This window comes from Trachypithecus francoisi, unplaced genomic scaffold (genome assembly GCF_009764315.1).
Source record: "Trachypithecus francoisi isolate TF-2019V2 unplaced genomic scaffold, Tfra_2.0 Lachesis_group3, whole genome shotgun sequence".
NCBI lineage: Eukaryota > Metazoa > Chordata > Mammalia > Primates > Cercopithecidae > Trachypithecus > Trachypithecus francoisi.
The window spans coordinates 31778890-31798758 of record NW_022681468.1 but is presented as its reverse complement, the minus strand read 5'-3'; the positions used below and the strand labels follow the sequence as shown (position 1 = coordinate 31798758).

At 50.2% G+C, this 19869-nt stretch overlaps 1 protein-coding gene across 6 annotated transcripts in view; it reads left to right on the top strand.

Annotated features, from left to right (window-relative positions):
* Positions 1-19869, top strand: part of JDP2 (Jun dimerization protein 2) — a 43431-nt gene that overhangs the window by 22180 nt on the left and 1382 nt on the right. For all 6 annotated transcript variants that reach the window (XM_033187385.1, XM_033187386.1, XM_033187383.1 and 3 more), the window contains one exon: positions 12208-12312. In XM_033187385.1, coding sequence (XP_033043276.1) covers positions 12208-12312 — 105 coding nt within the window. The remainder of the gene's footprint in view (positions 1-12207; positions 12313-19869) is intronic.

Below are 19869 nucleotides of genomic sequence, written 5' to 3'. Positions count from 1 at the left end.
AGCTCTGTGTCCCACTCCATCTGCCTCAGTATGGCAAAGCCCTTCCATACCTCCTCTCTGCACCTAAATTACATCCATCTCCTTAAATAAATCACTCTTGGTAAAACCCCTCTTCCATCCTCTGGGCCAGATACTCGTGGTTGTGAACTGTGTGGCCCTCTCACCTCGGTGGGGTTTATATTAGCTGGTGTTCAGTATTCTTGATGGAGAGTTTGCCTTTGCTGGGAGATTTGTCTGTTATCTGTGCCTTGTGCTTGAAAAAATTGGCTGAAATGCACGTTTTAGCCACACACCCTGCATACAGATTAAATGGAACTGCCTTGGTAGAGAATAATTAAGCCAAGGACCTTGTTTTTCACCTTCATGATGAAAGACAAATGACTTTCAAAGGCTTTAATAAGATGGCACTTGAAATGTTCTCCTACTTTGGCCAGCTCGGGACTTTCAGAACAGCCTCGTTCATAAATATTCTGTGCAACGACTGCATTTTCATTTAATTGTAGATAGAGTCATTTTGCAGGAGCTCTTGTCTCCATTTTTGACCCAGTGTAATCAAGGCATATTACACCATTTGTTGTTGTTAAAGAGTCAGTTTCAGCTGTATTATTAACTCTTTGAGAAGAAGACAGATTTTTCCCTACCAGATGCATTCTGCTTCTTCTCACCAGTCTTTTTGGGGGTGGTGAGGGTCTTGTGGGGGCCACCATTTCTCTCCTTTTCTCATCTTTTGAAGTGACTGTCAATTGGACAAGAAAACAGATTGATTGCCTAGTGGGAAACGAGACCCCACTAAATCATAAATATGAAATGGGCCTGAAATAGACATATTTCAGCAAAAGACATCCTTCCCCAAATAGCTCTTCTCCAGCAAAAGGATTTCCTAGCAATCATCATCTCTTTTTCTCTTCAGTGTTAGGTTTTCTGTCTGTGCCAAGGTGATTTTTCCTGCGTCTCCTGGACTCGTTCTCACTTTTGTAGTAACAGTGTTTGCTCTTTCCTTAGCAAAACCGGCTGTAAATGGGTGTCACCCTGCCTAGCTGGCTTTCTCAGGCTTTGTTCCAAACACAATGCTGTCTTTTCTTAGCTGTGGAAATGGGACTGTTCTCCACTGGTTTTTGAGAGAATGGCCTTTTCCTATTCTGTTCATATAAACCAGCCTCACACCTCAGCGGCCTATTGTTTTTGGGGATCTCTTAATGCAGAAGAAGGTTTTTACTATGGACAAGGGGAGTTGGGAGGGCCATGATCAGAAACATGCTGCAGATTGCTGAGATGTGAGGAGACCGAGGAGTCAGTTTGGAAGGATCCACCTGTGGGCTCTGATGCCCCACAAAGATTGTAGGGTGTCAGGCTTTCAGTTCGTACAGAGGGTGTCCCCTGCCTCTTCCCAGAAAGCAGTAGCCTTTCAGTTGGTCCTGTCACTGTCTGACCCAGGACCTGGGCACACTCATTCCCCTTCTCTGACCTTGAGTTCCTGGCCTGAGGTTGCAGCCAGGATCCAGGGTCTCTGGGTCTTCTCAGTTGCAGAATCTAAGGCTGGAGCTTAGTATGCAGCCCTGCTCCCCACCGTTTCCTGTAGATGCTGTGCACACGGAGCAATGACTTATCCACCCGCGCCCCCAGCCATGGGAGCCGAGTGACTCATCTTGGCAGGTGGAGCCATTGCCTCTGCCAGCTCTTGTTCAGAGCCTTCACCTGGTGGTTGGCTGAGCTGATTTGAGTGAGCCCAGGGTCCAGTGTGTGGGTTTGTTCACAGGTGAATGTGCTTGATTACATCCTGGTGTTGGGGGCAGCTGCAGTGAAGTAGAAAGAGCCCTGGACTTGGAGTCAGGAGTTCTGGGTTCTTGCCCAGGTCACCAGCTCTGTGGATAAGGCCTCCCTTCCTCCCTAACCATGCAAGGTGCTAAGCACACAAAAAGTCAGTAAGATGCAGACTTTGCCCTTGTGGAACTCCCAGTTTATTGGAGGAGTCAGAAACAGAGAATAGAATATAATACAGTAGAGCCAGGATACGCTCAGAGCAGAGGGACACCTCCTCAGCCTACAGGGCATGAAATCAGGGAGGGCTTCCTGTGGGAAGTGATGCTCCAGCTGCATGTACAGGAGACATGAGAAGTAAGCTAAGGGGACAGCAGGACAAAGGCATGCAGGCCAGGGAAGCGTACGGTATGTAGCACCTCAGTGTTTCAAGAGCATAGAACGGAACCCTGGGATCGACAGGTGGTAAGAACACAGCAGGTGGGGCCAAGTCTCAGCAACCTCATTTGACATAGGAGCTTGGGCCTCATCCTGAGGGTAAGGTGGACAGTAACTGGGTCAAATTTGCATTTTAGAAAGATTCCTTCTGATGGCTAGGGTGGAGGATGGTTGTGCAGGATCTGGAGGCCTCCTGGGGGCCTGGGGCAGTAGTCCAGGAGAGAGAGTGGGCCTGGAAAGTGACAGTGGGGGTGGATGGGGGGAGCAAATCTGAGGAAGATTTAAAATCTAGAATTGGATGGCTGGTGTGATCAAAATTGGGGATAACAAGAGGGATGGGGGTATGGGGAGGCGGGTAGTGAGCCCTCAGGGACATCCACATTGAGCGTCTGGCCCAGCGGGCACTTGGATATTTGGGTCTGCACATTCAGATTTGGTTGGCATTAGTGTATGGGTGGTGGCTGAAACCTTTGGGTAAATGAAAACGGAGACCCACAGGCCATGCATATCGAGTGAGGAGAGTAGCAGGCCAAGGATGGGACCTGGAAAACAGCCCCGAAGGGATGGGAAGAAGCAGGAGACTGGAAAGGCAAGGTCAGAGGATGGGCAGGTGTGGGGGAGCGGGTCCAGGGCATGGAAAAATTCAGGAAAAAGGGATGATGCACAGTCAGGCAGAGCCTCCCAGGAGGATGGACTGAGCAGTGTCCTCTGGGCTGGTCTGTGAAGATCCAATCCCTGTCTTCAAGAGCAAGCCATTTCCTTCTCTGGGACTCAGTTTCCTCATCTGTAAAATCTAGGGACTAGCCTTGCTGCTTCTCTGGGACTCAGTTTCCTCATCTGTAAAATCTAGGGATTAGCCTTGCTGCTTCTCTGGGACTCAGTTTCCTCATCTGTAAAATCTAGGGATTAGCCTTGCTGCTTCCAAGAGCCCCTGGCACTGAGAGTCTGTAAAAGCAGAAACTTCTTTTTTCTTTTTCTTGAGACAGAGTCTTGCTCTGTTGCCCGGGCTGGAGTGCAGTGGCACAATCACGGCTCACTGCGGTCTCAACATCCTGGGCTCCAGCAATCCTCCAGCCTCAGCCTCCTGAGTGGCTGGGACTACCGGTGTACACCACTGCGCCCAGCTAAGAAACTTCTTATAAGAAGTTAGGGGCACCCTTCCTATATCCCACCCCTTCTACCCTCAAGCAGGCCTACGCTGCCCTCGAAGGCTGGATGAATAAAAACCCAGAGAAGTCAGAGCTGGAAAGGACTTTGCGGAGATTTTAGTCCAGCCCACCATGTGGAAGGTAGCCTGATGGAATGGAGTCAATCCCTGTCTTTTCCCAGCTCGGCAGCCTCGGGCAGACACTCCACCTCGCTGAGCCTCAGTTTTCTCACTTGTAAAATAAGGCCACTGAGACCCACCTTGCAGGTGTGTTTGAAGGTTAGTGAGAACTGGGAGCTACTTGTGCTTATTAAAGATGAGCCCCAGGATCTGAGAGCTGACCTGATTGACTCGAGGTCACAGAGTAGGGCACTGTGGTGACCAGAGCCCAGGCTCCTGAGGACAAGCGCGCTAGGGTCAGCTGCCTGCCGGAGGTCATGAACCAGCAGCCGTGGGCCAGTGCAGCCCACACATGTGCTTTGTTTGGCTCATGCGGTGTTCCTTTCAAAACGGAATTTGTTGCTGACATTCAAAATTGGGAGATTTTATTTTAAAAATTTATATTTTTTTGAAAACTTGGAAGAATTAGCAGCACTGAGCCTGCATCCCACTGGGGCTAGTGTCCCCTCCCATGGCAGGAGGGGTGGACACCGCCCCATCCAGCCCTCCTCCTTCACTAATGGTGAGTTACTTGCTTGACCCCTGAGGTGATGTGAGTTTGCAACCCCAGCCTTAGACTGACCATTTGTCTTGAATTTTCTCCTAAAGCCCTGCCCGCTGTTCACTGAAACAGCTCAGTATTTCACAGCTGAGGTCCAGACCTTGGCCACTGAGTAAGAAGGCCTGGCAAGAGATGATGGGAGAGACAGGAGGGCAGAGAGTTTCCAACAGCTCAACCCCATGGGGGATGCTGGGAGGGCCTGGCCTCTGCAGGCTGCAGGGGGTCAGCAAGGGAGTTGGCTGAGAGCCCCTGGGGTTTCCTCATTCCTCCCTCCTGGGGTGGGAGGAGGCTGTGGGCCTAGCTGGCTGGGCAGGCCAAGGTCTTGTCCCTGAACTGCCCTACTTTGTTGATGGGGGGTGGGGAAGTGGGGAAGGACCGCAGCCCCTGGCTCAGTGCAGCCCTGTTTATGTGGGGGAATGTCTGGTATGTTTGGTATTTGGGTGTTTACTTCCCAGGGTGCTCATGGGTCCCTGGTGTTGAAATGTGGCTCTTCCATGCAGGGGGGCCCTGGTGGGCCCGGCTGGCTGTGTGAGGCTCGAGGCTAGATTTGGAGGCTGCGGGGCTGTTACTCCAGGCCTGCTCACTGACAGCTCAGCATGCCCAGAACCCCCCACCCTGCTCCTCCCTCTCCGCAGGTCTTTCTGTGCCGCGTTCTGCCCGGAGGCAGGCCAGTGTGCCGCTGCTGCAATAGCACCGCCTCCGCCTTGCCGGGGAAGGCAGGCAGGGAAGCTGGCATCACGGAACTCTTCCTGTGCTCCTGGCTCTGGGCTGGAACCCAGTCCTCATTACTACCATGTGCGGCAGGGCTCAGTACCTTCCTGTACCAGTGAGGAACGGAGGCTCAGAGAGGCCAAGTAACTTGCGCAGGAGCACACAGCTGGTCTACAGCAGAGCTTCTGGAGGAACTCAGGTCTTAAAGACCACCCCCCAGTCCCACCAACCAAAGCTCACACTGTCAACTCTGATGCCTCAAGTCTCAGATTAGCCTGGTTCTCTCTGCCCAGGCAACAATTCTTAGTATGAGACAGAGCCCTTCAGACCTATGCTACTCTGGTTAGTGCTAGGGTTTTTTGGGTTTTCTTTTTTATCTATTTTCACTTATTACTTCCTTTCTTTGTCCATGTGAGAGTTTCTGTATTTTCAGTGCCCTGGGTTGAGAATGTCATTTCTCTTTCTCATTCTGTCTCTTTGTGGGTCCTACAAGCTATATTTTTGAAAACGCTTATGAAAAGTCAGAATTCAAAATCACATCTGGGCTGCTGTTTGTCACTGTGGAAATGCCGCGCCACCTGCAGACCAGGCATGAGAAACACAGAAATGGGTGAGGGTTAGGCCGGAGAGGAGCTGGTGACATCCCCTCCTTTAAACCGTGGAGCTTGAATGTTACACCTTCATGTAAACTGTGCAATAACGTTTTTTAAAACATGTTAAAAACTTCTAACTCTAAGGGCAGTGACCACGCTCAGACCACCCACCCCTTGAAGAGCGGGATGTGCTCGGGCCCTGGGGCCCAAAGACCTGGATTCGAATCCTGAGCTGTCACTGAGCATCTATGCAGCCTTGATATTCGTAGTTTCCTCATCTGCAAAAGCAGGGAAGCTGATAGAGCCGTGCTGGGTAACTTACTTGGGACGGCAAATTAAATGTAGTTAATTTAGTTAATAAACACCCATTCTGTGCCATGCTCAGCTCTGGTGGCTGAGTGATAGTGGTGAAGGTGATGATAGACTGAGGTATTTATATAGATTAACTAAGGTTTTCATGGGAAACTGACAGTGGGCAGGCAAACATGTATGTGAAAAAGGTAAGTGCTATTAGTGAACGCACCTTGAAGGAAATACACAGGGAGATGGTAACAGGACAGGGCTTTTAGTTTAGGGTGGTCAGTAAAGAAGTCAAGAAGTGGCAGCAGAAGGAGCAGCAAGTGCAAACCCAGGGGACAGGGAAGAACTTGTCATTTTGAGGGATAGGAAGGAGGCCCGTTGTTGGAGTTGAGGGGTAGAGGAGGGCGATGTAGTGGAAGGTTAGAGAGGCAGGAGGGGCCAGTTTTCTCGGTTCTGTGGGTCACGTGTGATAGAAGCTGTTGGAGGGTTGCAAGCAGAGGAGCTGACTTCTGTTTTAGCCAGGGAGAGCCCTTAGGAGCCATTGCAGTCGTACAGGGCAGAGGCGACAAGGGCTTGGACCAGGCTGGAGGCAGCAGGGATGGAGAATGTGGTGGACACCTTAGAGATGTATTTTGCAGGTGGAATCATTACAACCTGCTAAATGGCCTGTGTGAGTCCTTAACTGGCTCCAGGGCAAACTTCTCTAGGCACACAAATCTGCGTGTGCACGTACTGCATGCAGACCCTGATTCAGTAGGTCCGGGTGGCCTTCAAGACTGCATTTCTAACAAGTGCTCAGGTGAGGCTGATTGTGCTGTCAGTCAGCCGCACTCCACAGTGCCTGACTCCTGGCAAACATCCAGGAAGTGCTCGCTGTGGGGATGACCACGGGCCCTGTAGGAATCTCCCAACTGCTGTTGTCATTGACTCCTGCCTGCAGGCCCTGACTGGGGCCAGGACTGTGGGTGGACTTATGTCAATCACAGAGATAGATTCATACACGGAATAGTCCCCTTTGCCCAGCAGGTCCATTCCCGTTTTACCCTGCTCTGTGCCCCAGGTGGCCCATATCAATGGACGACATTACTCAGGAGTCCTTCCACTCTGGCTTCTGGTTGAACTTGGCCATTAAGAGGCTCCATCCCCCTTTCCCTCTCTTTGCCTGTTTCTTTGTCTCCCTGACCCCCTCTTGGAGCTGCGTGGCTGTTTCTCTCTTGCCACGTGGTCTGTGGTCTCTGCTCACCCTAAACTTCACAGCCCGATGTTCCTGCCTCTCCGGGCCTGTGACTGAAGTTGGTTGCCCGGCCCTGCATGACCCCTCAGTCCAGCACTCAGGATCTCCCAGACCAATTTAAAATTCCAGGACGGTGAGTACAGCTCAGCTCAGCTGCTCATGCCTCGTCCGGTCAGCTGTGGCAGGGGCTTGAGAGCAGGCTGTCTGAGGACGGGTCTGGGTGAGGCGGGGCTGCTCCACAAGAGGACCCTCATGGTCCTAAGTCCCCAGGTCTCTCCATCCAATGTGAAGTGTGGCGCAGCAGCACCCCTCACTGCCAGGATCCAGATGACCTTGCCCTTGGGCCTTCCTGGGAAACTGCAGTAAAACAGAGCCAATGCTAAGTTTGCGAACAGGGAAAAGCATGCTCCCCTCCCACCCGCAGCCCGCATCTCATGGTTCTTTTTTTGTTGTTGTTGTTGTTGTTGTTTTTTTTTTTTTTGAGACGAAGTCTCGCTCTGTCGCCCAGGCTGGGGTGCAGTGGCCAGATCTCAGCTCACTGCAAGCTCCGCCTCCCGGGTTCACGCCATTCTCCTGCCTCAGCCTCCCGAGTAGCTGGGACTACAGGCGCCCGCTACCTCGCCCGGCTAGTTTTTTGTATTTTTTTAGTAGAGACGGGGTTTCACCCTGTTAGCCAGGATGGTCTCCATCTCCTGACCTCGTGATCCGCCCGTCTCGGCCTCCCAAAGTGCTGGGATTACAGGCTTGAGCCACTGCGCCCGGCTCATGGTTCTTTAAATGTATTGAGCTGCCTCCTCCTCAAACATCCTGGTTCTTCCAGCTGTATCTGCAGAAACAAATCATTGTCAGCCAGTTTGGGGTTCCGGTTTCAGATGTCAGAACCGCGTGTGGTACAAATACTCTCTACCGTCTTTCTCCCACACATGGGCAAATGCTTTAGAGAATTCAAGAAGCACCAGGAAGAAGGAGGCAGCAGCCCTGACTCTGGGGACGAAGGAGTCCCAGGGAGGGCTGGGGAGAGTCTCCAAGTTAGCTGTGAGGCATGAAGGCAGAGGGGCTCTGCCAAATGCCTATCTCATTTCTGGTAGGACCTTAACAGCTGTTTTCTACATCTCTGGGCAGCTCTTAAATAGCAGCTTGAGGATTTAGGGGTGATGCAGCACAGTTTCAATGGGGAAGGTGTGAGGATGGGAGTTTGGGAACATCTTGCCTCATTGGGAGATACCAGCCAAGGTTGGGGGAATGGGTGCAGGAAAGGCCTGGGGCTGGGCTTGGAAGCTGGTGGTGGCTGTGGAACTGGGGGCTCTAGGCCTCAGCACATACCCTGAATTTTTTCCTGGCCTGCTTAGGACTCATGCAGACTTGCCATAGCTATCAGGGGCCTGTGCCCCCAAATCTAAACTCTGCTTCTAGGGAAGGCAGGCTCCAGTCTCCAAGCTTTGCTGGCCTACTGTAAACAGAGAGAAGAGGCTACCCCAGCAGAGAAAGCTCCCGTGAGTGCTGGGGAAAAGGCCATGTAGATTCAAACATGGGTAATAAATCACTTTGTAATGAAAGAACCCAAGCCTGTAGCATCTCTCTCCGGAATCCTGAATTCCAGTCACTCATCTGAGTGACATTTGTTGAGCCCCTCCTGAGTGCCATGCGCTGTACCAGGTGCCAGGAATGCTCAGGTCCCGTCCTCCAGGCTAGCAGGGAAAACAGGCACCCACACAAACCAAGGCTTGTGGTAGGATGCGATGGAGACTCCTACAGTGCTGTAGCAGCGCCAAAGAAGCAGCGGATTCTTTTTCTTTTTTAACTTTTATTTTAGGTGCAGGGGTACATGTGCAGATATGTTATATAGGTACATTCGTGTCACAAGGGTTTGTTGTACAGATTATTTCATCACCCAGGTTCTAAGCCTAGTAGCCAATAGTTATTTTTTCTGATCCTCTCCCTCCTCCCAACTTCCACCCTCAAATAGGCCCCAGTGTGTGTTGTTCCCCCTTTGTGTCCATGTGTTGTCATCATTTAGCTCCCACTTATCAGTGAGAACATGCAGTATTTGGTTTTCTGTTCCTGTGGTAGTTTGCTAATAACCTGAGCTCCATACATATTCCCACGAAAGACATGATCCTGTTCCTTTTTATGGCTGCATAATATTCCATGGTATATATGTACCACATTTTCTTTATCCAGTCTGGCATTGAGCATTCAGGTTGATTCCGTGTCTTTGCTATTGTGAATAGTGCTGCAATGAACATACACATGCATATGTCTTTATGGTAGAACGACTTCTATTCCTTTGGGTATATACTCAGGAATGGGATTGCTGGGTTGAATGATAGTTCTGTTTTTAGCTAAAAGCAGCTGATTCTATCTGGGGAGTCAAAGGACCCTTCCTGGAGGAGGTGATGTTTACTCTCGAGGTTGAGTAAGAGTTTAACCAAGTGGGAAAGGAAGGATATCTCACTCAAGGCTGAGAGGGCCTGGCTGGCTTGGAGAAGGGTGAGACATTTGGAGTAGAGGGTGATGCAGGAGGGAATGAATGTGACTGGAGAGGGGAGGAGGAGCGACCCCTGACCTGGGCCTCAGCCTGGCCCAGTTGATCTCTTAAACTTTATTCCAGCTCTGAATCTTTTTGCATTGCTGCTAAAGCAGCTTCCGTCTGCTTCTGACTTTCTGTGGAATAAGGCCATGTGCAGGATGGGGTAGGGAGTGAAGCCTTGGAGGACAGAGGTTGGTTGCTCAGGGGAGGACACAAGGTCCTGCAGTACCCAGTCTGCACACATCACCTTGGCAGTTTGTGGGCAAACCCTCCTGGTCGAAGGGAGATTGCACCGCCAGCCACTTCCTCCAGTTCCTTCCCTCTGCCTGTCGTCACGGTTACCTTGGCCTTGTTGGGGGTGAGGTTAAGGTTGGGCGGAATCAATTTCAGCCAGGTTTCTATTTTCCCAGATACAGGTCAGCCAGAGGAGCTGTCACTTCTGGTTCAGTTTCAAAGAAGGCCAAGGGACTGGGAGGTGCTTGGGTGTGGCGGTATTGACGAGGTGCCTCTGCAGCTGACTCCCAGGTGGGGTGGGAGTCGGGCAGGGAGAAGCTCAGAGGTGGTGAGGAGGCAGAAAGGGGGCTGCCCTGCCAAGGCCTGTGCTGATGGCCATGGTGCTGGTCTCGGGCCCAGACACTCTGTCCTGAGCCCCCAGAGCATGCTGGGAGTGTGCAGAGAGAGGCTGTTTATTTTCCTGGCCTATAGCCCTTTGGGCTGAGACCTCGTTCCAGGCCTTGGGCTGCCAGAGTCACCCCCCGCACCCTTCTCCCTGGCTGGAGAAGTGAGAGAGTTGGCAAGCCCAGGGCAATCCAACGGCTTCTCTAATGGCCTATGACTCTGGGCTGTCCCCAGCCCAGCTGGTCCTGGGTGTCCTTCAGATTTTCCTGGTAGGTAATGGACAGCAAGAAGTGCCACATCAACGTGCTCCTGATGGGCTAGGGCCGTAAGGGCTAGTGGTCAGGAGCAGGATGGTTGAAACCACAGAAATCTAAGTTTGAATCCTGACTCTGCTATTTTCTAGTTGTATGGCCTTGGGCAAATTGAACTATTGAGCCTCAGTCTCACCATCTGTAAAATGGTACAGTAATAGTAACTTCCTCATAAGACTTTGATAGTGAGGATTAAATGATATGTGTTTAAAGCATTTAGCAACGTAGGCAACAAATGGCACCTTTTGTTATTATTACTAATGGAACAATAACAACAGCAACTTTTATTTGAAGTCTGTGCTAGTGGGCAGTGAGTCTCCTTCTCCCCATTCAAGGGGTCCCGTTTCATGCATAGTGAATTTCTTAACATGTCCTGAGGAAGAAGCAAGCCCGGAGACTCAGGAGGCCCCTTGCTTGTGCCCCAGGGTCCTTCAGCTCTCCCACAGGTGGGCATCCTAGGCTGGGGAGACTGTTAGTGACAAGAGGAAATGGATCCCAGCATTTGGAAGGACCAAGAAAGGAATATTGGGTATGGAGGGGCAGGGAAGATCTTAAATCCCAACAGAAGGTAAGTGGAGAGGACAAAGATAGTCAAGGAGGTGGGAAGGGGTGGCAGTGGAATGTAGAACCTGTGTCCATGCCCAAGGCATTTTTTTTTTTTTTTTTGAGACGGAGTCTCACTCTGTCACCGGGCTGGAGTGCAGTGGCTGGATCTCAGCTCACTGCAAGCTCCGCCTCCCGGGTTCACGCCATTCTCCTGCCTCAGCCTCCCAAGTAGCTGGGACTACAGGCACCCGCCACCTCGCCCGGCTAGTTTTTTGTATTTTTTAGTAGAGACGGGGTTTCACCATGTTAGCCAGGATGGTCTCGATCTCCTGACCTCGTGATCTGCCCGTCTCAGCCTCCCAAAGTGCTGGGATTACAGGCTTGAGCCACCGCGCCCGGCCCGCCCAAGGCATTTTTAAAGGAAGTGCCTGGGAATGACTGGCCTGGAAAATTGTACCCAGAGGGCTTGGGCTGGGCAAAAGAAAAGGCCGTCACCGCCCGTTGGGTGCCACCTCTATGTGAGTAGACTTGCCAGGCTCCTGGCCTCCTGAACTCCTCATCTGGCTTTAATCCTTTTCTCGGCTTTTGCATATTCTTCCCCTAGGATGCCCACCTGTGGGAGAGCTGAGGGACCCTGGGGACAGAAGCAAGGGGCCTCCTAAGTCTCTGGGCTTGCTTCTCCCTCAGGACATCTGAACCCAGATATCTGTCTTAGTCCATTTTGTGTTGCTATTACAGAATACCACCAACTGAGTAATTTATAAAGAAAAGAAATTTATTTCTCACAGTTCTAGAGGTTGTGAATTCCAACAGCAAGGTGCTGGTGTCTTGTGAGGGCCTTCTTGCTGTATCATCCTAGGGCAGAAGGTGGGAAAGCAAGAGAGTACAAGAGAGCAAGAAAGGACCAAATTTCCTTTTATAACAAACCCCCTTTTCTAATAACAACATTAATCCATTCATTAATATTGTTACTAATCACCTCTTAAAGGTGTCACCTCTCAACACTGTTGCATTGGGGATTAAGTTTCTAACACTTGAAGTTTGGGAGACACATTCAAACCATAGCAGAATCCCTGCCCTTTTTGGCTTCTGACTCCTCCCTGGGATGCTCTAAGAGGATCCTTGGACTGGCTGGGAGATATTTCCAACTCTCCAGGCAGTGGGCTGGCAGAAGTGATCACTTGTTCACTGCCGAGACATGAGTTAGAAAGGCGAAGTTGTCCCTCTGTCTGTGTGTCAGGAGAGAAGCTGTATTCCAAGCCTGCCTCAATGTCTAATCAGTGGCTCTGTGCCCTCACAGCTAGATGAGGAAGAGGAGCGAAGGAAAAGGCGCCGGGAGAAGAACAAAGTTGCAGCAGCCCGATGCCGGAACAAGAAGAAGGAGCGCACGGAGTTTCTGCAGCGGGTGAGCTGACTGGGTGGGTGGGGAGGCCTGCCATTCCTTGGAGTGAGCTTGTGTACTCTGGACCGGTACAGGCCATCAGATGTCTCTGTAGTCAATGAGCATCTGCTGGCAGCTGCCAAAGCAGCCTTGACCCCTCTGCTCTTTGCTACCTCCTGTTTCCTCTCCTATCTCTGAACTAAGACAACCAAGGGCAGCCTTCAGCTGTTCCTGCCCACACAACCCCTGGAAGCCCAAGAAGGAAGGAGGAGCCAAGTTCCCCTCCACTGAGGATAGACCCTTGGTGCTGATTGACTCAGATCGTCCAGGACTGCCACTCTCTATTTTGGTTCCCTAGTGGCTACCAAAGTTGTCTAGGGTGGGTGCCAGTGAAGCTAGGTAGTAACATCCTGCATGTAGGCACTGGACACAGCTTCTGGCCTGGCTACCTATGCACAGAGAAAAGCTCCTTCCCTTAGCTGCAGGTGGCTTATCCAGCCCTGCATGCCATCTGGCCAGCCCCTCAGCTCCACTGAAGGTGACCTCCAAGCTCTTTGATGCTGCCTCTGGGAATCAGAGGTCAGCTCTACATGCAGAGGTCAGCCAGGGGTTGCTTTTCCTCCTGGCCTACCTGCCCTTTCATTTGGAATGTGCCAAGCAGGATGTTTGTTCTTTTTCTCCCGAGTCCTGCCTCTTAGAGCTTCCCTGCATCTCAGAAATGGTGGCTGGCAGTGAGGGAACATGACCAGAAAGCTAATCAGTCCAGGCCAGGAGTCTCTGGTCTTTCCACCCCTAATCATTGTTTCACTGCTAAATAATAATAACGATAATGTATAATAATAACAGAGTGGGGCAGGTCCTATTCTGTAAATACACAGTAATTAACAATAGTTGCCACTATTTGTAAAGTTGGGTGCTGTGCTAAATGCTGTATGTACATCATCTCATTTTATTGGGATAATAACCATATGAAGTGGGTACCTTCATTATTTTCTTTCTACAGATAAGGAAACTAAGGAAGTGTGGGGGCTAAGTAATTTGTCCACATCTCTGCTATATTGGCATTCATTCATTCATTCATTCATTTGCTCTTTTGTTCATTAATTGATTCAACAGGTATTTTTAAGCATGTACTAAATGTGCATTCCTGTGTTGGGTACATTGGGGGCACACAGGAAGGAGCAGACACAGCCCTCCTGTGGGAGCTGGAGAGACAAGGCTAGATTGGCCTGGTGTTCTTGGACTCTGGAGGGTCTGTGGGCATCTTCTCATACTTGCAACAAGCAGAGAGCTATTCTGTGATCATGGGTGTAGACAGCATGGGGCCATGTATCTACCTCCAGGCTGTGAGTGTCCAGGGCAGGGAATGGTTACTGTAGACAGGAGTTAGACTCCTGGATCTGGGAGCCCGTTGGAAGAGAGGGTGCTACAACATTGGGCTGAGAATCTTCAGGAAGTTTCTAAGACACGAGCCTTCAAGATGGATGAAGTGTCACATACCTCATTTCCAGCACCGAGTGCCTGCCATGAGCAGAGCTGGATGAGAAACAGCAGGGACTAGAGAAGCTTCGCGTGAGATCCCTGCCTTCAAGAGCTTGTCAGCCAATTGCCAGGCGAGATACGGCTGAGCGGACAGCATGTTAGTGATACACCAGTGCAATAGAGTTGGTGCCCAAGGAACGGCACTCACTGCCCTTCACAGTCCAATAGCACTAGCTGAGCACCTATGGTGTGCCAGGCATTTCCCATGTTTTATTTAATCCTTGTAACATTTCAGTGAGATAATTTATTTATCCCAATTTTAGAGACTGACCTGCAGCTCAGAGAGGTCAAGTCACTTGGCTAAGGTCACACTGCTAGCGAGTGGTGGGCTTGGATTTATTCATCCTTTGCTGATCCACTCATCCATTTAGTAGGTGTTTAGTGAGTGCCTGGGACACAGAGGGCAGGCAGGCGGTGTCGGCAGTGGGATGGGAGGCAGGAAACAAGGAATAGTGACGTGTGCCGAGCGTCATGTCGGGCAAGCCCAGTGAGCTGTGAGAACACACAGCAAGGGCCCTGTCCTGGTCTAGGCTAAGGAAAGGCTGCTTCCATTCAGACATAAAAGAGGAGTAGGAGCAGTGAGATGGAGGCCCTAGGGGGTTATGAGGAATGGAAGGGCTCAAGCAAAGGCAAAAGGTGCTGTTTAAGGATGTGTTTAAGGCATTGAAAAGGATACCAGCTGGAGTTTAGAGTACCAAGCGGTGGGGTGGAGAGGCAGGCAGGGCCCAGATCCCTCATAATAGGGTGATGCTAGATGCTGGGTTGCCTGAGGCATGCCCAGTCTGTGTCTGTTGTCCTGGCCTAATAATTAGTAGCCCCTTCTTTCACTCGTACAAGTGCTGAACTAGGATGATGAATTATATGGTCATGGAGAGCCACTGAAGGGCTGCAGGAAGGGAGACGCATACCTTCAAAAGATCCCTCTGGCGGCAACGTGGGGCACAGATTGGGGTAGAAGGATCAGTTTTGGAAGTGTCATGTTGTTCCAGTGAGAGAGAAGCGTGTGGCCTTGGGGTCTGGGAGGAGATTTGGGCAGCATTGTCTGGGCCCAAGCCCAGTCCTCCCCTCACCCCTGTGTTCTCCTCCTCCTCCCCAGCCTTGGAAGCAGAGGTTGGGTGTGAAGTTTAAGGCGTGAATGCAGGCGGCTGTCTTGACAGTCAGTGCCTGCAGACCTGGGGGATTCTCTTGTAGTTTATTTTTAATAGATAAAATACAAGGCTCAGAGATACATGTATTAATTTTTCATGAATATTAATTATTAAGTAAGGGTATATATACAGTTGGGACATATATCTACAGGCGGCCTTTCATAGCCAAGCATTCTGCATCTGTGATTTGACAAACAGCAGATCAAAAATATTCAGAAAAAAAGCATCTGTAGTGAACACATGCAGACTTTTTTCCTTGTCATTATTACCTAAACAACACAGCATAGCAGCTATTTACATAGCATTTACATCGTATTAGTCATTATAAGTAACCTAGAGATGATTTAAAGTATATGGGAGATATGTATAGGTAATATCCAAATAACGCTCCATTTTATATAAGGAACTTGAGCATCCTCGGATTTTGGTATCCTTGGGGAGTCCTGGGACCAATTGCCCATGGCTACTGAGAGACAACTGTATATATATCATAGGTAAAAAACCACCATCCCACCCTTGACCCCTGGACACCCAGATCTACGCTTGCAAGATTCTTACTGCATCTCAGAGTTTGCCTGCCTAGACTAGCCGAGCCCTGAACCCGGGGGAAGGGGCAGGCCTTGGGAGGGGTCAGGGCCACACCCCACAGGCCCTGGGGCTACCTCAGTACCTCCTCCGTCTGCAGTCAGGAGCAGTAGCCCTGAGTTTCTGCCTTATATAATGCTGGCAGCTTCTCTCACAATGCTGTCCTAACCCAGGTTCTTTAGATGTTAGTAGCAATAATGCTATCTCACATTCCCCTGGTGCCCTCTGGTCTTCACAGCCACTCTCTCCTTGATGGTCACAGTGGCCCTGGGAGGAGGAAATGGAGTCTCATCCATTGATGAAGTTCAAGATCACACAGTGGCCGAGTCAGGATGAGAACCTGGGGCTTCCTCTGTGCCCCACACAATATGCAGGTTGCCCAGACTCAAAAGAAATTAGGAAACTCGTTCGCGGAAGCATAGCTAGCAAGTAGCAGAGTCAGGATTTTAATCCAGACAGGTCTTTCAGGCTCAAAGGGCATATCAGGCTGCTTCTCAGCTCTTATAACAAGTTAGTGGAATTGTATTTTATGTGCCTTAGAATAGCTTTTTAAAAATGTAGATTCAGACGATCTTTTGTTGTTGCTGTTGCTGTTTTTGAGAGAGTCTCACTTTGTCACCCAGGCTGGAGTGCGGTGGCACAGTCATAGCTCACCGCAGCCTTGTACTCCCAGGCTCAAGTGATCCCCCACCTCAGCCTCCTGAGTAGCTGGTACTACAGGCACACCACCACGCCTGGCTAATTTTCTGTTTTTTGTAGAGATGAGGTTTCCGTGTGTTGCCTAGGCTGGTCTTGAACTCCTGGACACAAGTGATCCTCCCACCTCGGCCTCCCAAAGTGCTGGGATTGCAGGCGTGAGCCACCATGCCCTGCCAATTTAAACAATCTTAATGCTTAAAGTCCCCTGGGCCAATCATCCTATTTTCTGGGAGGAAACTGAGGCCCAGAGAGAGGAAGTGACGTTGCCAAGGTCACACAGCCAGGATTAAAAGCCAGGACACACAGCCCTTCGCCTTGTATTCTTTCTACTGCCTTTGCTGACCACAGTGTAGGAGGCAGAACCTTAACATGTACTAATTCTATTCTAAAATAACAAATGGTTTCATTTTCTCTGGGGCAATAAATATCTAACAGAAGGCAAAACAATCAACAAAAATGCAGCCAGAGGTACATGCTTCATAATTAATGCGAGAAAGATCTTTGCTCAGTTCCTTCATTAATTAGGAAAACAAATTAGGTAATTGCTGTTATAAAGTCACAAACCACTTCTACAATCATGGTTTTTAAAAAAAGATTCTTCTGAACTCAACTTATACTTACGCAATAAATAAATATGTAGAGCCAACTAATAACTCTTTGAGTATGGAAGGCAGTAGAACTAAAGGCAGTTAGTTACATTCTGGCCGGGCGCAGTGGCTCATGCCTGTAATCCCAGCACTTTGGGAGGCTGAGGCAGGCAGATCACTTGAAGCCAGGAGTTCGAGACCAGCCTGGCTAACACAGTGAAACCCTGTCTCTACTAAATATATAAAAATTAGCCGGGCGTGATGGCACATGCCTGTAATCCTAGCTACTTGGGTGGCTGAGGCACGAGAATTGCTTGAACCTTGGAGGCAGAGGTTGCAGTGAGCCAAGATTGTGCCACTGCACTCCAGCCTGGGTGACAGAGCCAGACTCCATCTCAAAAGAAAAAAAAGCAGTTGGTTACATTCTGACAGCCAGTCAGAACTTGAGATATTCCATGATGTACCCTAGCATTTAAAACCCACAGAATATAATGTTCTTTGTGTGATAGCTGCATGAGTGAAGCAGGTTACCCTACACTGCATTGATCTTTTTGTGTGATACAGACGCTCCCACATAGAGTTGGTTTGACATGTGGTAATTTCTAGGAGGCAGATCTATGTGTGCAGTGCTATTGAATTCTGCCTGTCAGACGCTTCCCCTTGCATGTCCAGTTTTAACTTCAAACTCACTGTACCCAAAACAAACTCCTCCTTTTCCTTCCCGCCCCTTTCCAGAACAGCTCCCCTCTCAGGCTCCATTCCTCGGACCCTCCATCGGGTTCATAGTCAGCTCTCTGCCCTACCTCCTTCCTTCTCCAAATCCTGCCAGTCACCAAGATCTGCTGATTTCTATTTGAGACGTCTTCCTTCTTTTCCTCTCTTTCTTCTTTATGCTATTCTCTTGCTTATAAGTTACAGTAAGCCTCTCTGTTTGGTTTACAAAGTGCTTTTCCCTGTGAGTTCATCTAATCCCCAAGAGCCTCACCTGGCTACAGAAGAAATAACTGAGGCTCAGAGAAGTTAAGAAACTTGCTTCTAGACTCAGATTCTCAACCCACAAGCTTTCCAGAGCTACGGGCTGGCTCTCAACCCACCTTCTCAGCTTTCTACCCTACTATGTCCTAAAGCGAGCTATGCTCACAGTGGAATAGTTTTCCCTTCTAAACCCATCCTAAGCTTTCCCACGCCTGGGTCTTTGTTCACTCAGGGTTCTCCACCCGCAAGTCCCTCCTTTTCCTTCTCAACCCAGCCTGAGTCAACTCATCTTTCATGCGCAAGGTCAGACCCGCTCTTTAGCCCTCTCTAAGGTCTTCTGAACCCTGGGTGGCTGATGGTCACACAGCAAGCTCTGCCTTGTTGCACAGGTTGCTTCTTCCGCTTAGAGTGGAAAGGCCACAAGAGCCAGTTGGGGGCTCATGGCCCTTGGATTCCCCGGGGCATTCACTGTACATAGCAGGGCCTCAGCAAACACTCACGGATGGGTGGGTTACCCTGACACTCCTTGAATCGGGGGCTCAGGAGAGTTTGAAGATGGAGCTATGTCCTTGGGCTGGGGAGACCATGATAGTCAGAGGGTTTGTAAGAAGTTCCCAAGGTCACCAGAGAGTCACCAGTGAGCAGGGGGCTGACATTGGCACCTAACTGCCCCAGCCTGAGGGCTCACAGGCTTCCATGGATTCACGCGGGGTCTCTCCTGGCCCTCCGAGATGCGCCTCTCTGGGAATTCTCAGAACAGAGGACCAGGCCAGCTTCCCAGTCACGTCCCAGCCTGTGGAACCAAAAACCACCAGAGCTGGTTTTGAATATTTTCCCCGAGCATTTTTTTTTCCTTTAGTGAGTCTGTTTTCTCTCAGCGTCTGGTCACGAGGCCTGCCCGTCTCAGCAGTTCTGAGTTCCCGGGCACTCATGCTGCCGCCTCGGAGATGAGCACAAGGAACAGTTCGGTCAGACCGGCTGTGGGAGGAAGATGGCACCCCTGGAAGGAGAGGGTTGGGCCCACTGAGGGTTCTGGGGACCCCCTGGGGAGGCCGCTCCACCTGTGCCCTGCCAGGAGGACCGGCAGGCTTATGGGCTCACAGGCCCTCTGGTTGTCACATACGCAGTTGCAACTACTGCTTGCTCTTTGATACAGGTTGCTCAATCTCTGCACTGTCGCCATTTTGGACTAAATACTTCAGGGTCTGGCCTGTGCATTGAAGGGTGTTTAGAGCATCCCTGGCATCTACCTGCTAGATGCTGGTAGCACAGCTCCCCCTGAGTTGTGATAATCAAAAACGTCTGCAGACATTGCCAAATGTCTCCCAGGAAGCAAAAATCAGTCCTAGTTGAGAACCACTAGTCTGAAACTTTGCTGGTCCTCGAATAAATGTCAACTCTCAAAGTTTTCAGACATAATCCAAGAACAATTATTCAGATGCTGTTTTACTGTTCAACTCCCCAAGCCCTGAATGGATATGCCCATCTCCCATCTACACTATGGACATGTAATCCTCGCCACCTCCCAAAGCAAATCGTCAACATTCCTTTCTTCCCCTGGAACCTATCCAGCTGAGCTGGAAGTTCCCTGGAAATCTCACTCGAGGTCTATTGGAAACCTCATTTGGGATCCAGCAGGATAACTGCTGATTCCCTGTCTGTGGGGAAAGCTTCCAGATTATAGGGATAAGGAAGAGGCTATTGAAATAATTATAGACTAATAGCTAGGAAGCACATGTTTTAGGAGGAATAACATGACCACACTGCACTCACTCATCCCACCGGCCAAGATATCTCCCACATGTGTCTGTCACACATCAAAGCACATTGCCATTACACCGCCATCTGTGTCCGCCTTCAGGGACCCCCATGCTTGCTCCATAGACCTGCTCTAAGTCCACCTGGCCTCCTTTCTTTGCCCACCCTTTCTTTCTTGTGCAAAGGCCCTGAGGCAACAGAGTATTTGGCATATTTGAGCAACAGCAAGGCGGTCACTGAAGCTGGGGTGGATTGAGGGAGGGAAGAGAGGTGGGACGTGAGCCTGG